The sequence below is a fragment of the Peromyscus leucopus genome, chromosome 1, assembly GCF_004664715.2.
Source record: "Peromyscus leucopus breed LL Stock chromosome 1, UCI_PerLeu_2.1, whole genome shotgun sequence".
Taxonomy (NCBI): Eukaryota; Metazoa; Chordata; class Mammalia; order Rodentia; family Cricetidae; genus Peromyscus; species Peromyscus leucopus.
Window position 1 is genome coordinate 156,579,036 of NC_051063.1, and position 25,112 is coordinate 156,604,147.

General features: G+C 46.5%; 1 protein-coding gene across 1 annotated transcript; it reads left to right on the plus strand.

Annotated features, from left to right (window-relative positions):
- Positions 1–3,099: 3,099 nt before the first annotated feature.
- Saal1 (serum amyloid A like 1) lies at positions 3,100–19,854 on the plus strand. Its single transcript, XM_028880181.2, has 12 exons — positions 3,100–3,273; positions 4,391–4,504; positions 5,733–5,816; positions 9,050–9,129; positions 10,436–10,495; positions 10,621–10,736; positions 11,207–11,387; positions 13,294–13,376; positions 13,462–13,650; positions 16,321–16,517; positions 18,532–18,624; positions 19,705–19,854. The coding sequence occupies exons 1-12, from the start codon at positions 3,139–3,141 to the stop codon at positions 19,795–19,797; spliced, it is 1,425 nt and encodes a 474-aa protein (XP_028736014.1). The 5' UTR covers positions 3,100–3,138; the 3' UTR covers positions 19,798–19,854.
- Positions 19,855–25,112: the final 5,258 nt, after the last annotated feature.

Sequence of the window (25,112 nt, forward strand, 5' to 3'; positions counted from 1 at the left end):
CAGCTGAGTCTTGCCTACCTAGGTTCAATGTCTAACAACTTGGGAAGAAAACAATAGAGAACACACACACACACACACACACACACACACACACACACACACGGGATGGGGGATGGTGTCAGCTAAAATACCTGTTAGGGGCTGTGCGGTGGTGGCGCACACCTTTAATCCCAGCACTTGGGAAGCAATGGCAGGAGGATCTCTGAGTTTGAGGCCAGCCTGGTCTATAGAGTGAGTTTCAGGACAGGCTCCAAAGTTACACGGAGAAAGCCTGTCTTAAAAAAACAACAACAAGAAAAATACCTGTTAGGCCCAGAGGACACAGAACCATCTTATGAAATAGTCACAGGTACGACTTTTTCTTCCTTTCCTGCCCGTCACTTCTGCATGCCCCTTCTCCTTCCAGGAGGGGTCAGAAAGAGCAGCTGGTGATCTATGTGCGGAAGAACACGGACAAGAAAACAAAGTCACCGTCCCCAACCTACAGAGCCTATTCAGCATGAGCTGGATTAGGAAAGGGGAGAGAAAACGCACTCTAAGTGAGCGGGAAATCCCAGTCGTTATGTGGTCCCAAGGTCTGCAATCCTCGTGGTTAATTCAACTAAGTCTTCAAGCTCATGGTTTAAAATCATGCAAGATTGTTGATTTCCTATGAGTAACCAGAGAAACATGAACTGACCTGTGTTTTCATTCAAGGACAACAGAAAGGGGTGTTGAGAAAAAGAAAAGGGAGAAAAGAATAACTACTTTCTGGTTATAGAAAGTAATTCTGAGAGAGAAGGACCAGGAAAGCTTGGTTGGATAATAACAAATCAGAAGATAACATAAACAAGAGTCACAATTAATCCAATTTCCTGCCCCTGGGATTCTAAGAGAAGAGGAAATTCACAAAGCATGTATGCAAACATCAGTGTAGTAGTGTGACCCACAGATAAAAGAGTTCAAAGCCCACAAAACCCAAAACAAAACTTCACCTGGAGTTGCTGGGCATGATGGCACCTGCCTACAATCCTAGCTGCTGGAGGTGGTGGCCTGAGGATGGTGAGTAGCAGGCTAGCCTGGGCTATGTAGCTTGACCCTGTACAAAGAAAGAAAGAATCAAACAAGGAATAGAAACCCACAAGTGAATGCTGAAATGTAAGATGATGTAATGTATAAACCAACCACTAATGAAGGGCTGACATATCTTAACATGTACCTTAAATACATCCCTCCTCCTGCATGGTGTGTGTGTATGTGTGTGTGTGTGTGTGTGTGTATACACAGGTTTGTATGGTGTGTGTTTGTGTATGTGTGGTGTGTATGGCGTGTGCGTGGTGTATGCGTATGTGTGGTGTATGTGTGTGTTGTATTGTGTGTTGTGTATGTGTGTATAGTATATATGTGTGTGGTATGTGTGTTTGGTGTGTGTGGTGTATGTGTGTGTGTGGTGTGATGTGTGTGGTGTGATGTGTGTGTGGTGTATGTGTGTGTGATGAATTGTGGTGTGTGTTATGCAGTGTATGTGTGTGTGAGTGTGTGTGGTGTGTGTGTGTGGTGTATGTGTGGTGAGTGTGTGTGTAGTGTGTGGTGTGTGTGTGTGTGTGTGTGGTGTATGTGTGGTGAGTGTGTGTGTAGTGTGTGGTGTGTGTGTGTGTGTGTGTGTGGTATATGTGGTGAGTGTGTGTGATGTGTGGTGTGTGTGTAGTGTGTGGTGTGTGTGTAATAAGACAGAAGCTCGGTGAAACCCTTGGCGTTTTGTGTGCAGCAGAAACGAAGGTTTCAGGAAACAGTGCCAACATCTGGTCTGTATAATGGCCTCCGGTAGTTTTCCTTTAGTCCTAGCCTTGTCTGTGTCTTTAAAAATGTGCAGGTAGGACACGTTTCAAACCTTAAAAAATAGGTCACCATTCTTGAAATCAAGTAGCTTTGATCACACTGCCCTGCAAAGTAGCTGTGCTCAGGTGAAGTCTCTCTTCAGTGTGTGAAATTCTCCCCTCTCCGCCATCCTGTTTATACTCGGAGTGGTCAGATTTCAGCTGTGGGGATGCAAAGTGGTAACTTACACTGATTTACATTTACATCTCCATGGAATGTCCGCATCTTTGTGAATGTGGACTGAACCCAGGGCCTCGGGCATAGTTGGCACACGGGTGCTCTTCCACTGAGCTCTGTTCCCGATCTTCGTGTATTTTAAATAAACCAGACTTGAAGATCCTTTTAACAGTCCCTTCAGTTTTGACTCCTCTTTTGTGAGTTGCCTATTTCTATGTTCTGTCTGTTTTCTTAATGAGTTGTCTCTTTCTTACTGATTTATTAGTTATAAGATTTTGTTATTCTTGGTCCTGAGCCTGTGTTATTTATAGACTGATTTTTCCCCAATTTGAAGACCTACATATCATCACTAGACAGCGTCTCGTTGTGAAACACAAACTGCCTTAAATTTGTGACAACGCCCTTCCTCAGTCTCTCAGGTGCTGAGGTCACAGGCGTGAGCTACCATGTCCAGCTGAGCCTTATGCAGAATGATAGAAATGTAGCAATTACTTTTTTATGTGTTCCGCCTGTACGTGTGTCTGTGCATGTCTGGTGCCGGCAGAGACCAGAAGGCAGCATCGGATCCCCTGGGGAACAGAGCTGCAGAGGGGTGTGAGCTGCCATGTGGATGCTGGAACAGGAACCGGATCCTCTGTTAGACCAGTGAGTGCTCTTAACCGCGAAGCCATCTCCCCAGTCTGAGAAATGTGGCAGTTTCTCACATTAGGCTCCTGTGTATTTTAAGAAAACCCTCCCTATCTCTAGAGGTCATAAAAGGTTCTTTACAGTTTCTTCTAGACGTAAAAATCGTGTTTTATATATTCGGGTCTTCATCCAGAATCAGCTTGTATTGAAGTCCCACGTCCAAGCATGTCCATCCTCCTCTTCCTCCTCTTTTTTTTTCCCCTCTTCCCTTCCCCTCTTCGGTCCAGACAAAGGTAATGCTGATGTGTGCATTCATGCTCACGCCTGGTCCTGGGTGGACACTTTGGGGGAGAGTCCCACCCGTTCTGCAGGAATCTGACAGCAGGGGGCGCTGTTCGGGCCGCGCTGGGTGCGTCGGGCTCTCTGGCGCGTCCTCTCGCCTCCTCCGGGCTTCCGGCGTGGCTCCTGCGCGCCAGCATGGACCGTAACCCGTCGCCTCCGCCGCCTAGCTGCGATCAGGAGGACGCGGAGGACCTGGCCGGGGGAGACTGCATTGGGAGCACGGTCTACAGCAAGCACTGGCTCTTCGGCGTCCTCAGCGGGCTCATCCAGGTGGGGAGACTCGCGCAGGCGCCCTCCGAACCAAGGGAGTGAATGGGATGCTGGAGGTTCGCGGTGCCAATTTCCTAACTTCCCAGAGCACCACCACACACATACTTTACTCGGATTTTGCGTCCCAGCCCCATTGTCTCTTCCGAAGTGGAGACTCTGCCATTCCCGTTTCGTCGGCTCTTGTCACAGTGGAGTGCAGTTTAGAGTCAGACAGCCCTGATGTCCAAGACGCGAGCTCATCCCATGCTGGAAGCGAGACTCGTTAACGCAGAGCCTCGGTTTCTTTCACACTTTGTATAAAATAGGATAACAGTATTATCGTACACAAGGGTTTTATGTAGACTGAGATTATAATGACAGTAGAGTGCTTGAAATGTGTTTGGTTTACAGGAACTGTCAGATTTTTCTGCATACCGCCTTCCATACCGCCAATTCCTGTTTTTGTTTTTTTAGAGCCATTTTCTGCATAGTGGCCAAAACAGCCTTCCTTTTTATTACTTTTAAAGGGTGTTTTTGTTGCTCATCAGAGAAAACTTTATGTTTCTTAACTGGGGCTCCAAGTCTGGTTGCACCCCCTTCAGCCTCCTTTTACTTAACGTTGTGTTACATCACCAGTAGTCTGTTGGCCATCTCCAGACCTGTGCTGTGCTTTCTGAACTCTTGAACGCACCTCTGAACGCTCATCTCATTTCCCCAGGACAGAGTCCTGCCCTTCCATGAGAGTTCACGTTCTTCTTCTAAGAGAAATGTCTTTCTTCTCCCAGGAACATGTCATTGGTCCTTCATTTTTCCTCCCATAGCTCTTTTCACCAGTTCAGCTAAGTCCGCCTTCTCTATTCTGACTCTGTTTCCATGTCTTTTCTACATTAATCCTAAACTGTTTGAAAGCGAAAGTTATATTGTTGACATTTCATTCCTGTGTTTTTCTGTTGCCTACAGACACTGTTTACTCCAAGAATATAGAATGTGTAGATCTATCCAAGGCTCTAATTTTTAGAAACTGTTTTGCCAGAGGAAATGTTTTAGGGATACTCTCTTGGAGACTTCTAAGTGATAATATTACTTGGAGAACTCTGAGTATTTTAACTAATCTTTTTTTTTCTTTATGTTTCTGAAGATTGTCACACTTGAAAGTGACAAGTCCGGCTCAGATGATGATGAGCAGCAGATGGAGCTTGCTGAAGAAATGGAGAATGAAATTTGCAGAGTCTGGGATATGTCCATGGATGAGGTATGAGGATGGAAGTGAAATTTTGAAAAGACTCAAGAGTGAAGAGGTTTTAAAAAGACTCATTCCTTCACTATTCAAGGAACTATAGTTACTCCAGTTTGTGGTTCAGGGTATGAAGTCCCAGGAGCTATTAATGTCAAAATTGTACCTTGAACATATATACAGTTTCGTCCTATGGACAGCATAGTGTATTTAACATAAATGTGAACTAAGATAGCCATGACATCACTAGGCAGTATAATTTCATGGGGCCACCGACATACACATATACATGTATATATACATGTACACATACATACACATATATGTAGTCATCATCGACTGAAACTTTATTATGTAGTGTGTGGTTTATAATTGGCATCCCCCACAGCTAACAGATTTAGCTTTAGTACCTTACATTCCTAGGTGAGTGCCATCTCTTTGGGGTCACATGTCCACTCTAGGTTCACCTGTGTGGTGTGCCCCTTTAGGTGATGTGGGTGGAACAAAATCTCCAGGGAGAAAGTTCCAGGCTACTATAGTTACTTTGTGAACAGAATTTTTTTCTGTTAATTACCATCACCACCACCACCCCTTTATTTATTTTTTTTCTTTGAAGGATTTTGGAATCCCAAGTTCCAATATTGGATGTAGCTCAGTAGCACTTATCCCAGTTTTAAGTTCTTACAGGGTAGGATTTAGGAGTTGACTTCTTCCCCATTCCCCTTTCTCACCTCCAGCTTCTAACTTAAATCTGGCAGTCAGCAAATGTGTTTGGGTAAGTTAATGAGAATTCTGGATGGACAGAAAAAATGTATTCGGTGCAGAATAAAAGGAGGGCTATTCTCTGGTGTGTCTCAGTCAGGGTTAGATTTGCTTATGGGTTTGTTCTACTGTCTTGGGACCAAGTACCACAAAGGCTCTTCTGGTACATTTGTTTTTTATTTGGTTGGGGTTTTTTTGTTTTGTATATTTCAAGACAAGGTTTCTCTGTGTAGCCCTGGCTGTCCTGTAGACCAGGCTGGCCTCGAACTCACAGAGATCCACCTGTCTCTGTCTCCCAAGTGCTGGGATTAAAGGTGTGCATCACCACTTCCTGGCTTACTGTGTCTTTTTGACACAGTTCCTGACCTTTGATTTTTCCTTGTGCATGAAAGGAAGTAAGCATGAAATTAAACTTTTAGGGTTGTCTGAGCTATGGAGCTTGAGCAGTATGCAGCATCTAAATGCTAATCATTTTTGTTTGTAGGATGTGGCTTTATTTCTCCAAGAATTTAAGGCTCCTGACATATTCATGGGAGTGCTGGCCAAATCCAGGTGCCCCCGATTAAGAGTAAGTGTGCACAGTTCTCTTTTTGCTTATGAGAAAAATCGTGTAAAGATACTTATTGGACATTCTTAGGTAATATACTCCTTGAAATGACTAGATATGTAGAATTTTAGATTTGGATTAGATTAGGGAGAGCAATAATTTAACAGCTGTGGAAACCAGACAGACATAACCATACTAGGCTGCTAAGAAGTGACAGAGCCAGAAACAGTGCCCAGACCCGCCGTTTATTTCTCAGTTCATTGTTCTTTTTATCCACAAAGCCCTCCATTGTCTAACAATGTCTTAAAGTCGTTGCTGGTCAGGACTCCCAGTCTGATTGTGAGAACTCCGGTGTACAATCTACCCGCACGCTCTTCCTGGTCCAGGGCGGTCTGCAGCCTGGCTCACCAGCACGTGACCATTTCCGGCCTTCCCTTCCCTTTCAGTCTGTTACTCAGTGTGGCACTTTTCTGCCTTGTGGTCATTGCTGAGAGCAAGCTCCCAAGAGCAACAGCTGGAACTCCGTGAGCAGTGCAGTGTCCCGAGCTTTCCTGTCTGTCTGTGTCTGTGTGCAGTGCACTCTGTGAGCAGTGCAGTGTCCTGAGCTTTCCTGTCTGTGTCTGTGTGCAGTGCACTCCATGAGCAGTGCAGTGTCCCGAGCTTTCCTGTCTGTCTCTGTGTGCAGTGCACTCTGTGAGCAGTGCAGTGTCCTGAGCTTTCCTGTCTGTGTCTGTGTGCAGTGCACTCTGTGAGCAGTGCAGTGTCCCGAGCTTTCCTGTCTGTCTGTGTCTGTGTGCAGTGCACTCTGTGAGCAGTGCAGTGTCCCGAGCTTTCCTGTTTGCCTCTGTGTGCAGTGCGCTCTGTGAGCAGTGCAGTGTCCCGAGCTTTCCTGCCGGGTCTGTCACTACGTGCAGTGCACACGATGCGCGATTATCAGTGTGTGTTGGGTGACTGTAGTTTATGAACATCCACTCTCTGCTCTTGGCCTTGACTCCTCCTTTGAGACACACGTAATAGATAAAGAGCAGAGTCTCAGACTAAGATAGTGTGTCCACACTCACACAGCTTGTGAAGACGGAGCTGGAGTCTGAGCCTCTCCCAGCTCCAGTGTAACCCTGGTTAGTGTTGCTTCTTTTCCTTTGAGACAAAGTGGAAAATTCCGTGGGGTGTATTACAAATTGAATGTTGAATGAAGATTAAAAAAAAAAATACTAACATATTTATGGATATGGGTGCTTTGTCTGCGTGCATGTCTGCACTCCAGAAGAGGGCACTGGATCTCAATGTAAATGGATGGGAGCCACCATGTGACTACCAGGAAGGAAGAGCAGCCAGTGCTCTTGACTGCTGAGCCGTCTCTCCAGCTCCTTGAATTAAGGTTTTTATTCAGTGGGATGCTGCACCCATAATGGGTCCGTGTATTAACATAAAGTGCTGACAGTTTGGTGGCATTCCCCTTGATTTTACTATTTTTTTATATGAATCATGATTAGTTTAGGAATTAGCCACACTGCTGTAAATGTGTCCTGGCCACAGCCTGCTACAACAGTGGTTCTCAGCCGTGGCTGTATGATGGAATCACTAGGCCACCGATCTTAAACGTCAGACGTCCCAGATCACTGGTGCCGAGCCCACCTCAAAAGCATCTGGTCCAGTAGGTCGGGGCAGGACCTGGGTGTCCGCTGTGCTCCCAGATGATGTGTCAGTACTTCAGACCAGGTCCATACTCTATTCGAAAGCTTTGTCCTGGAGGACCTTCAAAAGTCAGGCCACATCTCCACATGTGGGAGTCTAAGCAGTTTTTGACATCTACCAGGGACTCCCATGAGCAGCCCAGGCAGGAGCTTGGGTCTTCAGCAGTGTCTAAGAGAATGTGTGTTTTCTGCCCCAGATCGCTTGCTCTTTTCCCAGTGTTTGACCCCCCCTGCATTTAACTAAACTCTTTAGTCCCTCTTGTGCTTTCATCGGCTTTTGTCCCTTCCCGTTTCTTCCTGTGCCTGAGTCTGGTCTCTGTCCAGGGTGCACACCCTGTTCTCGTTACGGTCACTTCCCTCGTGAGCCCGGGCACACTTAGGACTCGAGGTTGAGCCTGCAGGCTCCATCTCCATCGCACTAGGGATACAGGCACACGCCACCACAGGCAGCTTAGCTCCGTGTCTTATTCTTCTAAGTCACAGCTCCATTCCTGCAATGCCACAGCCCTGGCTCCCCTTTGGTAACTGGTGTCACTCCCAGCCTTCTTCAGGAATTTTCCACCTGCATGCCTGTTTTCTTATCCCGTATCCTCTGTTCTAATTCAGTGATCAGCACACTGATCATAAGAACTCCCGGTGCACTTGGTAAACACCAGCTCCAGAGGCTGTACCCTGGAGATTCTGAGTCAGGAGAGTTGACGGGGCTGTGGAAAATGTTGGCAAACTCCCTGAGTGTGGCGTCCCAGCCGGTTTGGAAACCCTGTTCTGTGTGAAGGCACTGGGTCCTTTCGTCTTAATTTTTCCTGTTGATAGGACTAGTACTTCCGACTGGGAAACCGAGGCAACCTCACTGCTGTGAGCTGTGAGTCTTCCTGGCAGACTGTTTGCCTTCCCTCTAGGATCTTCAGCGCTGAGTTTTTCCATGCCCGCCGTCACCCCTCATTGATAATAGCAGCCATGCCTTCTTAGGCAGAGTACCCTGGTACACGCAGCTCCGGACTGCTGCTCTATCCCACTTGGAGACCTTAGGCAGGTTGCTTGTCCTCCCTGGGTTTCCTCATTTGAAAAGTGGGAACAATACAGTCCCCATCTTGTGACGACTGTGTGAACCGATACATGGATAACATGCTTCAGTGTGTTGTGTTCCCTCTCTGAGAACCTTCATGGCTCCAGATGCCATCCCATATTAAGTCTAAACTCTGAGCCTGACAGTCAAATCCTTTTAATCCTGATCCTTTTCCTCTGCTGTATTTCTCATGTTTCCCGTCTCACGTTCCTGTGCTCTCTCCATTAGTTGTCCGTGTTAAGAACTCTTTCCACCATAGCGTTTCTTCAACTGTGATTTCTGCCTTTGGACTTCCTTTGTGTCTTTTATTCCTTCTCAACTACGTGAGCTGCATAAGCCAAGTGTATAAATCTTTGTGCCAGCAGTAAACTTCCATATTCTTCCTCCCCCTTCCCTCCCCCCCAAACTTGGTTCAGTAGAAGTTTTTGTTGAAGTTGTCATTCTTGTGGCTTTTCCCTCACAGCCATTGTGACTTGTGTTATTTGATTTGACAGGAAATCTGTGTGGGAATTTTAGGGAATATGGCTTGTTTCCAGGAGATATGTGTGTCCATCAGCAGCTGCGAGGATCATGGGTAAGTCCCACTACCTAATAGCCGTGTTTCTCAGGATGGGTTCTAAGTTTCTATCCCAAGGGAACCCTGGTACCTAGAAGTAAAAGTGTGGAGTGTGACGTTCCATGGTTTCAGGACACCTGTGTGTTGATGTGGCTTCTGTAGCAGCTAGGGACGTGACTCAGGACCGAGCCATGCTAAGGCATGAGTCATCACAGCGAGCAGGTGGGCAGGGAGAAGAAGGTGTAGAGCCTGAGGTGAGCTGGGGCCGCTGGCCAGAACCCAGAACAGTGTGAGCATAGAGAATCCAAGGACCCAGAACTAGTCTGGGAAACTCGAGTGCTGAACAGTGTTGCTCTGAGAACTTTGACTTAAGTCGGGGAGTGGGACTTGCCCACAGACCAGAAGATAAGGAGTTCCCTGTGGGATTAAAAGGCTGTCAGACAAGCCTAGAGGCTAGTTCCCTTCTAAAGCCAGGAAGCTCTGGGCAGAGGGCTATTTAATAGTGGCGTCTCCGGTGGTTTCCAGATCTGAGAACATGATCCATATGATGGGCATATTCATTTTCTTGGTGGTGGTTCATGGCTGTTAGCTTAGGATCTTAAAGAGGTCTGTGTTCAGCATATGTTAAAGTGATTGTTCTTATCAGAGGGTCGTAAGGGTTTATCCCTGTCTTCAAGGACCTGGGCCTTTTGAATTATTTTTGTTACATCCACACACAAGGTGTTCCAGGATGAATCGAAGAACACATGAACAATGATTTTGTGTTACTTAGAAACAGATAAAAAGATGCACAGATAACCGAAAGATGTTTTAAGGGAAAACTATAGCTGCTTTCATATAAAATTAAATGCAAAATCAGAAATCTATTAACAAAACTATGGAGCAGAGCGAGGAGATGATTTCTGGGGAAGTCAGGGTCACTTTTCTAGGTGGGAAAGGAACGAACACATTGGGGACACACAGGGAGCTGCAGATGGGCAACTCTGCTCTGTTCCTTAGAAACATGAGCGTTTGCTCTAAAATGGATTCTCAACCTGTGGGTCAGACCCCTTTGGGGGGGTGTCACATATCAGACATTTACATTACAATTCGTAACAGTAGCAAATTACAGCTATGAAGTAGCCACAAAGTAATTTGATGGTTGAGGGTCACCCCAACAGGAGGAACTGTATTAAGGGGTCGCTGCGGTAAGAAGGTTGAGAACCGCTGCTCTAGAATTCACTGCATTTATGCTTTGTCTTACTATTAAGAAAAAAAGTTTAAAATGAAATGAAAACTGGTTCTTGGCAATGAGTGAAGCTCATGGTTCACTGTGGCTCTGCAGGCAGGTGATTCTGCAGTGTTTGTGTGACTCGGACCCACCCACTCTGCTGGAGACCAGCAGGTAAGCCCGTCTCTCCGGGGGGTCCGTCAACCCCTCATCGGGGACCCGGGAAAGCAGGTGAATTCTTGACTGTCGGCGGCCTTGCTGTGTTCCACGGAGATATTGAGCTCACATCTGTCATGTAGGTTGTTGCTTACTTGCCTTTCCCAGACAGAAGTGGCCAGTGTCTGGGTTGAGAGGATCCGGGAACACCCATCTATTTACGCTAGTGTTTGCTTCATCATGTCAAGTTCCACAAATGGTGAGTCGCCGTGAAATCCAGGGGGGGAGATGAGAGCACATCGGAGGAAGCCGCTTTAGGCTTCTCATTTCAAAATGTTATGTTTTCGTGGTTTACATTGATGGGTGTTTACCTGCATGTATAGCTGTGTATCTCTTACGTGCTGGTGTCTGCCTGGTACCCACAGAGGCCAGCAGGGCGTGTCAGGTCCCCTAGGACTGGAGCTGCGGACAGTTGTGAGCTGCTTGCAGTGTGGGTGCTGGGAACCAAGCCTGGGTGCCCTGGAGTACCAGCAAATGCTCTTCATGGCTGGGCCATGTCTCCAGCCCCGGGCAGCCACTTTGCCCTGAAGGAAGATAAGCCAGTTTAAAGAGGCTCCTGGAGACCCCCTGGAAGGCAGTGACAGCTTGGCAGATGTGGCTCTTGAGCAGCTTGAGGAGTGGTACCTCCCCTTGTAGCTTCAGACAGTTGACCGCCTGTCCTCACTGCAGTTGACTTGCTGGTGAAGGTGGGGGAGGTCGTGGACAAGCTCTTCGACCTGGACGAAAAGCTCATGTTGGAGTGGATTAGAAATGGGACTGCCCGGCCTCTGGACCAACCCCGGGAGGACTCCGAAGAGCAGCCGGTGTTTTCGATTGTCCCCTGTGTACTGGAAGCTGCCAAACAAGTACGGTAGGTGGACGCTTGTACAGAATGTTCTGGAAAAATTCACTTGTTCAGACACCTTAGATGGGAGAGTCTTCGTTTCAGTGTGCAGCCAGTCTCTTAGGTTTGTGGTGGCCGAGTAGTTCCTCTGTAAGAACCATAGGGTTCAGAGCATTTGCTCCAGGATGACTTGGTCACGGGTGTTTAGCTTGCCGTAGTGACTGACGGCAATTTTATGTCTTTTAAACAGTCAAGGAGAAAAGATTTCCTTGGTGTATTTGACATTGAACATGAAACAGCTCCGTTGAGAGTATTTGTTTTCTCTCTCCTTCCTCCTTGTGTCCATATACCAATCTGTGTAGATGATCGACTCGGGGGCTTTGATGTCTTGTCGTGAGAGGCAGTAGTTTATAGGTTGTTAAAACAATTTATCACTAAGAACTGTAAGATGAACATTTGGATTATCTGCTTAGTTGTTAACAGCATATTCTCAGAACTTACGAGGCTATGTTAAAAGCTATCAATTTTGTATCTTTTATCAAATGAAGATTAAGCCACATACATATCTGCTTCTTCAGTATTTCCAGTCAGTAAATGGTGTTGCCAGTATCCCGTCTGGATCTGGAGAAGGTGGGAGAATTGAGAAGCCCTTACTGACTCCTCCCTATCCAGCTCTTTCCTCACGGCCAGTCAGCTTCCAAGCCATGCTTCCCACTCTTGCTGTGACCCCATCCTGGCAGGCAGGCCTGTTCTCCAAGTGCGACACCCTGCCCTCTGAGCGGCCTGCCCCCCGGCGTGCCTCTCCCGAGCCACAGCCTTGGAGCTGCTTCTGCAGCGCGTGTCCACCTTGCTCTCAGGCTCCAGGCTTTTCCGTAGCCTTCCTTAGGACATAGTTCGGATCTTAAAACAAACAAAACTGGCTCCCGAGCCTCCACACAAGGTCTGCCCCTCCTCCTTCCGGCTTCAGCCATGTGAGGTTGTATTCCGCAGAGAACCAGGCCCTCTTGCCTCCAAGCCTTTGCTCAGGGTGTCTCTCCAATGCCTCAGACACCTTCCTTTTCAGATTACCATGGAAACACCATTTCTCTTCAGCCCTCTTCCCCGACTAAATTTCTGTGTGGTCGTTTCGAGCCTGGGCCTCCTAGTGTTGAATTCATTTTGTTTTGTGGTAATTGCCCTTTAATTACCTTCTTTCCTCTCAGACCGTTACACTGGTGAAGGTGGGTGTAACATCCTAACCACCTCTGTCCCCCAGCCCTGGCATTAAGTGCCCCGAAGTGACAGATACTTGAGCAAACACAGCTGAGCCATTTAATTGTGCCTGTTTTTCACTTAATTGTCCGGTTGAAGACACAGCGTTTTGAGTGCCAAGGATACAAACCGTTGACGAAGGAATTGGGTTTTTGTGGCTCTGGTGTTCTCGGCGAGGGAGCTAGGGTGAGCTGTGGAGTCTAAGGAGCGTCAGGACATGGCGTCTGTGCTGTAGGCCTCACATCTCCCGTAGAAATGCCAGTGTCACGCATGTAGACTCCCACACACCGCATATGTACACACACATACACACTCACATTCACACACTTCATATATACACTCATACATTCACACACATACACTCACATATACACACATACACATTCACACATACATTCACACACATACACCACATATATACTGACACACATTCACACACACATTCACACACACACTCACATATATTTACACATTCGCACTCATGTATAGACACACACATACACACACATATTTTTCCCTTTTCCCGATTTTAATGTGAGTGCTAATGAGCAGACTCCATTCAGTTGGCCGTTTCACATTCTGCACTTTAGTACAAGGTCATGTATAGCTGCTGAGTGAATGGATGATTGCTGTCCTCTAAACAGGGAAGTTAAGAGTGCTTTTGCCGTTTCTGTCTGCCTAGTTCTGAAACCCTGGAAGGGCTGGATGTTTACATGCACATCTTGCAGCTGCTTACCACAGTGGATGATGGAATTCAGGCAATCGGTAAGGAGGTTTCTTGGAACATGCTGTAGTTGCTCACTTAAGCGCTCACTATTTTTAAATTACTACTTGTGAACTATTTCTTAAGTGCAGTGTCCTGATACTGGAAAAGCCACGTGGAATTTCCTTTTTGACCTGGTGTGCCGTGAGTTCTGCCAAGCGGGGGACCCGCCCATCATCCTGCAGGAGCAGAAGACGGTGCTGGCCTCTGTGCTCTCGGTGCTGTCCGCCGTCAGTGCTTCCCAGTCCGAGCAGGGGCACCTGGACAGAGAAGAAGGCAAGTGGCGTCTGCTCACCAGACGGGACCGGTGCCGCCAGATCACAGGCGCCAGGCCGCGTCTCCTCTTCACTGGCTTTCTTTCTCAGGTTTTTTTCCATTTAAAAAGAAAACACCCTTATTCCCCTAGTAACATAAAAGGTTAAGTGCTTAATGCAAAAGCATTATAAGGTTTATAAAAAGGCCTCGAGGAGGGGCTTGGGGTAGAGCTCAGTAGTGAGGTGCTTGCTTCGCCCGAGTGCCCCCTGCTTCAGTCCCGAGCATCAAAAAGAACAGTGTGGCTCTGCCCAGAGTCTGCCCAGAGGTACCACCCTGCTTCTGTCACGAGTGCTCCCTCAAGTCCTCTGTGTATTTACTAACTCCGTTGTGCTCCTGGATCCGTCGCTGAGTACTTTTGATAAGTTGTATATTTCAGTACCAGTGAGGACAGTCTCTCTTCAGTCTGATATCTCGGTGTTTTTGACTGTTGGACTTGTTTAGTGCTCAGTTAGGGTGACGAGTTCGAAGCCCCGTGTGCTTTCTGATGCCTTCATTGGTATTGTGTTGCATGTGTGGCGTGTCCAGGAATGCACTGTGCGGGTCCGTTTCAGAAGGGCTTGAGGCTTTTCATCGTACGGATCTTGCATTCTTATCTGGTTTATTCCTGCACATTTTATCTTCTGAATCTCTGTGCTCTGTGGCTTACTCTCTTCCACTGGGGACTGTTGGACTTTATGGAGGCAGGGGATGTGCATTCACTCTGATTGCACCTTTATCAACTTAGCTGTAGTGGGTTTTTGCTGTGCTTGGGGTCGGACTCAGGGCCTTGCACAGGTAGGTAGGAATCCTGTCCCCAAGCTACATCCACATTCCTGTCTTATTGCTCCTAAATTCTCTTTATTTGTTGATTGATTGATTGATTGTGGAGGAAGATGTTTTGCCTGCATGCACACATGTACACCAGATATCTGGTGCCCGTGGAGACCAGCAGAACATGTTGGATCCCCTGAGATGGGGATTATAAAAGGTTGTGAGCCAACATATGGGTGGTGGGATTTGAACCCGGGACCTCTAGAGGAGGAGCCGGTGCTCTTAACCACTGAGCCATCTCTCCAGCTTTTGTCTTACTGTTTCTGCTAGTAGTTCCCATAACAACCTTGAACTTTATCTGCTGTTAAGTCACATCTCCTTCTGTCATTTTTCGTTCCCTGACTTCTTTTTCTAAGTGGGTTGCTTAGTGTCCGGTGTTTTAAGTAACTGGTACAGACATCTTTATCTTTTTCCTGTCCATTGGGAATGGCTCTAGAGTTTCTCCATTCAGTGTTACTGGGCCTAAGGTGCTCGTTTTTGCCTCTCAAGGATGTTTTGATCTCTTCCTGTTTTAAGTTTGTGTCGTTTTGGTTTTTTTCTATAAATAAGCACTGTGTCTGAGTGTCAATTCTTTATTTCTGGAGAGGTTACCTCACTGACACTGTGACACTGAGCACAGCCTGAGGGAGCTAGTGGAAGCCGTCCTGTGAGTACTTGGGAGACTAGCATGCGTAAGAGCGCGGGCCCTGTGTGTTGGAGGAGCGGGGCGAGGCTCTGTGGCTGGCGTGGTTATGAGTGAAAGGAAGAGAAGCAGTGTAGCCGCCAGGAAGTGGAGGGGGAGGGGTCTCCTGGGAGTGAGACAGACTGGACAGGTATGGCTGGCTGTAGAGGGCCGCGGGCTGAGAAGTGTAGGCAGCTGTGGGTCAGAAGGGAGAAGGGCTGGCCGGCTGTGTGGCTGTCAGCACAAGCAGTACTCCGGCTTTGACCAAGGCGGGAACAGTAAAAAACGTGGGAGTGTTCTACCAGACTGTTCATTGTAGAGACTGGGAGAGGGAATGGGGAACGGGTGGGGATCTCTGGCGTGCCGCTTACTGAGACAAAGACGACTGGCTTTAAACATACTGCTGGAGGTGTCCAGGGAGGGTGGTGAGGGCCAGTTTAAGTCAGGAGCTGGCGGGAGGCCTGAGCTAAAAATGCAGATGTCATGGTGTCAGCTGTGAAGCCGTTCACCCCTAAACCTCAGAGATTTCTTGCTTTGATGTGAAAACTGAGGGAGTCTTATCTCTTAGTGCAGATGTGTTTATCTTGTTCTGGGTTGCCGTGCTTGGCCAATGAGTGCTGCCACGCTGTTGTGTGTATGAGATCTTTCTAGGAACCCCGGGGAGTTTCCCGTGTGAGACAGGAGCACCCCCTTGTCGCTGTTGCCGGACTAGGCCCTCTTACTGCCGCCTGCTGAGCCGCCCAGACTTGATGTAGTTCTTACGTTGGGCAGAGCCTGGACACCGGTGCTGACTCCTGTCACAGTCCGCTCCTGCCTCACCTCGCTGCTGACTCTCCTTGCCCGCTTCAGGCCCTCAGGGGAACTCTGTAGAGCTGGGGAATGTTCCAGTTTTGTCTGCTGCTGTGACACAGCACTGACCGAAGCCAACTTGGATGTGGGGAAGCAGTTTATTAGAGCTTATAGGTCACAGACACCATTGGTGGAAGTTAAAGTGGGAATCAGAAGCAGAAACCACTCTAATTATAGTCCCTAAAACATGTGTAACACTAGTTCAGTGTGAGTGGGTGGGTGGATGAATGAACGAACGAATGAGTGAGTGAATGAATGAATAAAGGAATGAATGCTTATCTGGCTGATTTCATTCTCTTGATTTGGTGCAGTGGCTCTTCCCCTAATTGACAGCCTAATTCGGGTGTTACAAAATATGGAACATTGTCAGAAGAAACCAGAGAACTCCACAGAGTCCGACACAGAGGAGCCCACAAACTGTGCCTCAACCCAAGATGACTTCCATATGAAGATCCTGAAGGACATTTCATGTGAATTCCTTTCTAATATTCTTCAGGCGTTAACAAAGGTAGGGAAGGAGTATTGGTGGAGTCTTATGAAAGGTGTGGGTTGCTGACATCCTGAACTTCAACCTTCTAAGGAAGGCACGGCTGTGCTGGGATAGAACCAGAGCCCAGTCCACAGGAGAGACACCTGACCCGTGCGCGGTGGCCTCAGCTCCTCTCTTGTTCTTACGGCATTGGGGAAAATGTCTTTTCGCCTCCCTTCTCCTCTCCTGTCCTGTGTGATGCTGAGATCTGCAGCCTCTTACATGATAGACAGGCGCTATACCTGTGAACTGTGACCTCTTACATGATAGACAGGCGCTATACCTGTGAACTGTGACCTCTTACATGATAGACAGGCACTATACCTGTGAACTGTGACCTCTTACATGATAGACAGGCGCTATACCTGTGAACTGTGACCTCTTACATGATAGACAGGTGCTATAACTCTGAACTGTGACCTCTTACATGATAGACAGGCGCTATACCTGTGAACTGCGGCCTCAGTCCTGCTGTTGTTTTTTGTTTTAAGGGGGGTTGGTGCACATGTGTGGAAGTCAGAGGACAACTTGCAAGGATTGAGTCTTCCCTTCCACCAGATAGTTATTCTTTTATATATGAAAGCAATATGATGAAAGTTTGATGTTATTATTTGTACTCTTAAAATAACTGTGGTTTTGTGTATGTGTGCACACACGTGCAACACTAGGCATATAAACAGACTACTAAAATTTATATTGATAATTTCTGATGTGTGAAAAATACTAGTTTTGTTTGATTCTTAGTGGATATTGTAATTTATATTGAATTCAACAAGTGAAAATTTGTGTCCTATTTTTATTTATATTTTTTATTAGAGAGCTGGATTATCTTTTCAGATATTTGTATATTATGTTTCCTCTTTATAAAGATATAGTTTTTAAAATGTTGTGTTTTTGTGGGGCTTGGAGTCAAACCCAGGGCTTCTCACCTGCTAGGCAAGTGCTTCCCCACTTGTTCCATCCCTAGCCTGATGTATTCATTTGACTGTTTACATGAATTTTTGAGGGATACTTATGTCTCAGTCAGTGTTCTGCTGCTGGGAAGGGACACCATGGCCAAGGCTACGCTTGTAACAGAAAGCAGTTACAGAGGTTAGTCCATTATCATGGAGGGAGCACGGTGTGCAGGCAGATGTGGTGCTGGAGAAGAAACAGCTACATCCTGACCTGCAGAGAGAGGGAGACACTGGCCCTTGCTTGGGTTTTTGAAGCCTCAAAGCTCACAGTGACACACTACAAGGCTACACCTACTCCAGCAGGGCCAGGCCTCCTCACCTAATCCTTTGAGATGGATCCACTCCCTGGTGACAGATTCAAGTATGGGAGCCTGTGAGGACCAGTCCCATCCAAACCACCACAGCATCTTCTGTATTTTGCTTTCAGATATTTTTAGATTGTCATGACTTTAGGTTTGGGAGGAAAAAACAAACATGTTCCTTTGTCTTTAAGTTACAGGAAGACATCAGGAAGATGGGTTTGATTAAAACCCCAAAGACATGTCATGGAACTTCTTAGATGCCACCTTCAGGGAATTTGGGTTTAATGTTGAGGAAACTGGGGTGCACTGAAATTTTTTTTTTTAAGCAAGTAATAGGATCAGTTTGGAAAGATCCTTCCAAAAACCTCAGGCATAAAGGGATAGAGTTGAGGGCTGGAGGCCAGGGGCCAGCAAATGGGCTTCAGAGCAATAATCTTCAAGAACAGTCTAGAAATGAGAGCCTAAGTGAGGGAGGGAGACCTGGGATGGGGGAAGGTGCATGGGAGGAGTCAGCAGGAAGACTTCCTGTTCAGGCAGCTAGGTGAGCGAGTGGTGCCCTTCACTGAGATTAGCCGTATGTGGGGCACACAAGGCTCTTCATGGCTGCTCAGCGCAGGGCATTTGGAACGCCAGTGGGACTAATTGTGATTTTGTATACTGATGTTTATCTGTTTGCCAGATGCAGCATTAGATATTTTCCTTTTCTGATAGTAAAGTTTCTTTGGTTTGTTGTAGGAAACCGTGGCTCAGGGACTGAAGGAGGGCCAGTTTAGCAAACAGAAATGTTCCTGTGTGTTTCAGAGTCTCCTGCCCCGCTACAGCCTAGTGGTGAGTAGGGTGAATGTACAGGGGGCTGAATCCTTTGTCAAAAATGACAGTATACCTTATAGGATTTAATGCCTTGTGGGCAAGATAGCTGGAGGGTGTATAATTCTAATCTCAAGAGGAAGGACTCAGCATGAGTTTATAGTGTTCCTTCCTGTTATGAAGTACACAGCCTTATACTAAGTGAAAGCCTAAATTTTTTCAATTAAAATTTTTTTTGGATTTTTTTTTCTGTGTATGTATGTGTGTTTTCCCTGGATATATATCTGTGCACCATGTGTGTGCAGTTGCCTGCAAAGGCCAGAAGAGGATATTGGATCCCTTGCAACTGTAGTTACAGATGGTTGGGAGCTGCCATGTGGGTGCTGGGAATTAAACCCAGGTCCTCTAGAAGAATAGCCAGTTCTTTTAACTGATGAGCTTAAAATTTTCTTCTCCTCCTCCTCCTCCTTCTCCCCCCTCTCTCTCTCTCTCTCTCTCTCTCTCTCTCTCTCTCTCTCTCTCTCTCTCTCTCTCTCTCACACACATGAAATAGGGTCTCACTGTTTAGCTTTGACTAGACTATAACTCCGTCTGTAGACCAGGCTAGCCTTGAACTCATAGAGTTTTGCCTGCCTCTGCCTTCTGGAGTGCTGGCATTAAAGGCATGTGCCATCATGCCTAGTCCTCAAGCCTAATTTTTATGAATACATTTTTATGGTTCTTCACATAACAATATTTAGGACCATTGAGGGCAATTTCACAATAGTAGTTTTTAGGAAAATGAGCTGTGGAATGAAAGCATAAGGGGACTAGTCAGCAAAGAGGATTATAATAAAACGTCAGTGCACTGCCCTAAAAGGAAAGCAGCAGGGATCTGTGATAGTTCAGGAGTGAAAGGAGCTGGAGGTCTGTCACTTCCGGGGTCACTCCTAGAGTGTTTCAGGTGACTGCAGGAAGTGCTTTGGTGACACCTGTGAATCTGCTGCGTGTCCCTGTTGGCTTCGGAAGCCTCAGGAGGAGCATTTTCATAGTAAACCGCCAATGTCTTTAAAACTGCCTTTTCCTCCACTACAATTATTTGGTTCTTTGTGTGCCTCACAGGTGGAAGGCTTCATTCAAGCTCTACGTGACGTTGATAAGACTCTTGCTGAGGACCTGGAAGAAAGCTTTCCAAGTGGGAAGGCTCAGACTTAAGACCTAAGTTGGAGTTTCTGCTGTCCAAGGAATAAACTATGTTTTTTACGGTTTAAAGTTGGCATTTGGAAGATAACTTAGGTGAACTTGGATCAGATCGTAATTTCTGCGTGCTACCCTGGACCCACCCCGCCCCTGCCCCCACCATGTCCCCCATTCACCCCACTTTCATTTGCACTGGTCACAGAGGTCGCCCCTGTCGCCTCCCTCCCCACTGCGCTGATCGTATGTTACTGCTGTTTAGTTGGGGAAGAGGAAATCCAAGCTTATCAAGGCAGAGGTTCCTTTCGGAATATTAGAGTAGATAAGGATTGTCTTTGTAAGTAGATTGGTTTAGCTGAGCAACCGAAACCCTGGTATGGTAGCTTCTCCGGTATCTTTTTGTGTCTCCTGCGTAAGTACAGAGACCCTCCGTGCAGACCAGAGAAGTGTCCTTTCCCTGTCCCAGTGACCCACTGTGCAGACCTTTGCACATACTTATTCGTGACAGTGAGGCCTGTGCCATGTCTTCTATCCAGGGGTGATCAGGAAGAGGCAAAGTTTTGCCAGCTTTCCCTGACCTCTGTTCTGTGTTATATTTAATGTCCTGATCCTCTCTGCACTCTGTAAGGTAAAGTGTGGCTGTGACTGGCTTGGAGAGCCAGCCTGCTAATACACTAGTGGTTCCGTGAGCATCTAACAAGCTGTATGGACTTCTCCAGATTGTTAGTGACAACTTTGGAGCGTTAGTTACTGTCTTAGTTAGGGTTTCTATTGCTATGAAGAGACGCCATGACCACAGCAACTCTTATAAAGGAAAGCATTTCATTGAGGTGGCTCCCTTACAGTTCAGAGGTTCAGTCCATTATCATGGTGGGACATGGTGGCATGCAGGCAGACATGGTGCTGGAGAAGTAGCCGAAGAGTCCTACATCTTACAGGCAACAGGAAGTAGCTTGAGCACAGGAGACCTCAAAGCCCACCCCCACAGTGACACGCTTCCTCCAACAAGGCCGCACTGACTCCAACAAAGCCAGACCTCCAATAGTGCCCCTCCCTTTAGAGACCATTTTCTTCAACCCACCACAGTTACTTTGCCTTTGTTCCGCTCCAGAGTTGCTCTGGTTCACAGATGGAGGTAAAATGTGATGTTCCGTGTGAACCCATGTGGTTGTGCTTCAGAACCTGATTGGCTCGAGCGGATTCTCAGTAAGACTGAGGGAATGTGACAGACAGCCTCTGCAGTCTGGCTCCCTGGTGCCTCATCCCTGTAACCTGTGCTTCCTGAGGAGGAGGAGGAGATCAGCACAATCCACCAGGCACTTCGCATTCAGTCCGCATCACTTCAGATCCTGACTGGAGTTCTTCCTTGTTTTGAGAGAAAATCTCAGTTATGCACAACGAAGCCAGCTTCCTAAACCCATCCCAGTTGTCCTCAGAATCTTCCAATTTAAGGGACTGGTCTTCCTTAGTGCTTACTTCTCTCTGAAGGATCTGTCTTGATAAAACAGAGGATCTCTATGGGGATCAGAGCACGCAGTTTCCAGTCCAGAGACGTGTTTGTTGTTGAAAGTGTCGCTGCTAGAGAGTTGGTGGCTGTTCACTATGGGAACTGGGCATGTAGTTTAGCACCAGATCAGGTATTCTTAAGTGACACAGTCTTACTGGCAGTAATTGGTGGCCTTTAATGGTTTTGTGGTACAGTAGTTAGGGGAAGAAACAATCAGAATCTCAAACATGGAAGGCTTTTAAGATATTCCTATTCCCAGTGCTTTTTCATTATTAGTCAACTGTGGGAGCCCGTTCTGGGGTTCCTCGTGGCTTTACCCAGCAGGTCCGAATAGAGGATGATCAGGACCACGGGCCTGAGTGCAGGTGTCTGAGATGGCCTGCACTTGGCTGTGCTGGGGGAGGAGGTCTTTTGCCCCACCCCTTGGCGTCTCTATAAAAACCCTGGGGCAGAGACAGTCGGGGCCGTTGGAATAGGTTTCAGGCCCTCTCGAGGCTATCCTTTATTTTCTATCTGTTTATCTCCTCAAGATTCTCCACTATAAATCCTTCTATCTAATATTTCCTGCTGCTCACACTCAAGAAAACTCTGGGAAGCTATGGGGTTGGTGGGTAAACGCCCCACAGAATGGCGCCGTGAACAGGGACTAAAGAAAAAAGAAAAAAAAGGGACTAAAAAAAAGGGGGAGACTAAAAAAGGGAGACTAAAGACAAATGAACAGGGACTAAAGACAAAGAAATAGGGACTAAAGATAAAGGAAAATAATAGTTTTATTACAGAGTTTTTGGCGAAAGTGCTGAGTCAGCCCTGCCAGTGGAAAGGCATGCTGGTGTTATGGAAAATATATAAATATAATTGAGAGGCAGGGGTTTTATCCTCGAGAGAAAAGGAAAGTGGACTGGAAGGATGTCCGATGCTGCAGTGAAATTCTCTTCTGTCAAAATTTTCTATCTTCTATCCCTTTCTCAATTTCTATCTGTGAAAAATAAGTATAAGGTATAGGGTAGTAATATAGTGTAGGAAAAACTTAGAAGTGTAAGATTATGTAGGAAATAAGTAAGGCAAGTAGACAGAAACTCTTCAATTTTCTAACTTTGGGGGCTATGAAAGCAAACTGGGGGAAAAAAATCTTTCTTTGGGCTTTACGGGTAGTAAAAAAGCTCTTCTCTGAGCTTATGGGGAAGAAAAAGTTTCCTATGGAAGCTTTTGACCTGGGGACAGCTGAAATGCTAAATCCAAGCGGCAGGAGAAAGTAATTTCTCCCTGAGGCAAAAATGGGGGTGTAAGAAGTCAAAGGTTGAAGTTTTGGGAAAAGTTGGTCTTTCTCCTGGGGGACAATCCTTCTCTTAAAAAGCTTTTCTTGGAAAATTTTGGGGGGAAAAATCGCTCTTAAAAGCCTTAATCTTTCTCAAAAGCTCTTAAACTTAAAAACAAAAGCCTTTCAGAACTCTCTCTGAAGGACAAATTAGAATCACCTGAAGATATTAGTATGGGGACCACCTGTGATTAGCTCTAAGGGAAAACAACAAACCTTTTAAGACAGCAAGACCTCTCTAAGTTCTGTCTTTCAAGCTTTAATAATCCTCCCTGCAATGCAAGAGGCAGGGACAAGTTCCTAAAAACCTCTTCTAAGCTCTGTCTCTTCAAGCTAGTAAAAGACAGTGGGTCAGAGTACCCTGAGGGGAACGCTTGGGAGAGTGTGGGTGAAGAGCTACAGAGAGCCCAAAAGGGCAGGAAACTACCTGAGAAAAGCAAAAAAGCCAAGCTTCACAGTTACAGCCGAGCTGAGGCATCAAGGGTTTTGTCTGAGTGAGCGTTTCAGAATGAAAAGGTGCTCCTCACCGTCCTAATGCAAAGATCCCCTGAAGCAATGCAAACTGTTAGCATTGTATCCTCGCTTCTGACCAAAAACCCAGAGGTGACTGGCCAGCGTCTCTGAGTTAGAGTGCATTTCGGGGATACTAGGGTTCCTGCAGTTGTAAACTTCCTGGAGCACAGAGCTGAGGCAGGAAGGTGCAGGACCCAGGGGAAAACTGCTAATAAACAAAGCTAAAGCCGGTGGGAACGGCACAGTTGTCCACTTTCCTACAAGTCCCGGGCTTATAGGTCCACAGCTACAAAAAGAAATCTGAGAAAAGCTTTCCTATCAGAGTAAGGACCTTTCTGGGAAAACAGTAAAGCTGAACTGTGTCTAAAGCAGTTGTGCTGCTGAGTCAGAACGCTGTCTGGGGAAAGAGCCCAGCCAGGGCAGAAAAGAACTATCCAGGAGTAAAGCTCTCTTTTCTGTCAGAGAAAGCACCTCTTTGAGAAAGCTTTGTTTCAACTGACTCCCTGAGATGAGGGAGTGTAGCCCTGGGGGTGATTGCCTCTGGCATAAGTTCTGTCCTGAGCACCCAGACAAGCAAATGCAACCCACTGGGGGACTGGGCCAGGTGAAGGCCTAATGAGGCAAAACACCTGTCCTAATGGGAGTTTAGACATGACAAAAACCTCCCTTGTTAAATTTTCAGTCTGTACGCAAACCACACAGACCCCGAAAACAGAAATGGACAAAAAGCCCCTACCTTCAGTAGCAGGGAAAGCCGCCACTGTAGTGTGGGAAACTGTTTCTGGGGTAGAGGGGATAAATTGAGACCAAACTGGATACTGTCAGGGAGAAAGACTCTGAAGAAACAGAGAAGGGACATAATCCTCCCCAGAAAATATATGACCTGACAAAGCTGCTAGAGTTTGAGGCAGATTCAGGGGGAGAAAAAAAGCCCCTACCTCCAAAGGCAGCTAGCAGAGGTACAGAGCCGCAGATAGCTGAAGCTCTGCATCTGGGGGGGAAGGAACAAGCAAAATGAGAATAAGATCAGTGGGAGAATATCTCTCTGAAGGAGCTATGGAAAAGCTGTTGTACGTCATCTTGTTTTTCAGTGACTGGCTAAAACAAACACAAGCAGTTTTGTGTATGCATATATGCTTTATTAACTGTTGATTCATGAATTGTTTTGTGGAACTGTTTATGTAAGAATGGAATTACTTATGGAACTGGTTTTGTGTTACAAATGGAACTGTTTAAACAGAAGTTTGGGTTTTATAACTAGGCTTGAGATTTTGCTTAAAAATTATAAAAGGGAGAGTTAATATTCCTTAGTCTATTTAATTTAAAAAATATTTTCTTTGAGTGGATTAATGTCATGTTTTGTTAGTAAGAAATGCAAATGGGGTATACTAAGAGACTACTTTTAAAGTGTGTAAAGAGTTTTATTAAGAAACTGCTGCCGGGCGGTGGTGGCGCACGCCTTTAATCCCAGCACTCGGGAGGCAGAGCCAGGCGGATCTTTGTGAGTTCGAGGCCAGCCTGGGCTACCAAGTGAGCTCCAGAAAAGGCGCAAAGCTACGCAGAGAAACCCTGTCTCGAAAAAAACCAAAAAAAAAAAAAAAAAGAAACTGCTTTTGGCCGGGCGGTGGTGGCGCACGCCTTTAATCCCAGCACTTGGGAGGCAGAGCCAGGTGGATCTCTGTGCGTTCGAGGCCAGCCTGGGCTACCAAGTGAGTCCCAGGAAAGGCGCAAAGCTACACAGAGAAACCCTGTCTCAAAAAACAAACAAACAAAAAAAAAGAAACCGCTTTTGGATGTTTTGCTAAAAGTTTTCAAAGTGTTAATGGTTAGATTGAAAATATTGCTTTTCAATATGGGTTTGTAGGAATTGTATAAGTTTGGGTTCCTCTAACTAGGTTTGAGATTTTGTTTAAAAAAAATTATAAAGAAAAGGAGGAGTTATGAGATTGAATTATGTTCCCAGAAACCTATTGATATTAATGCACCCTGGTTTTGTGG

Excerpts from the sequence above, each read along its gene's own strand:
- Saal1 (XM_028880181.2), top strand. The coding sequence starts at position 3,139 with ATGGACCGTAACCCGTCGCCTCCGCCGCCTAGCTGCGATCAGGAGGAC. Across the intron at positions 3,274-4,390 it reads TCCTCAGCGGGCTCATCCAG|ATTGTCACACTTGAAAGTGA; the intron begins GTGGGGAGACTC and ends ATGTTTCTGAAG. Across the intron at positions 9,130-10,435 it reads AGCAGCTGCGAGGATCATGG|GCAGGTGATTCTGCAGTGTT; the intron begins GTAAGTCCCACT and ends GTGGCTCTGCAG.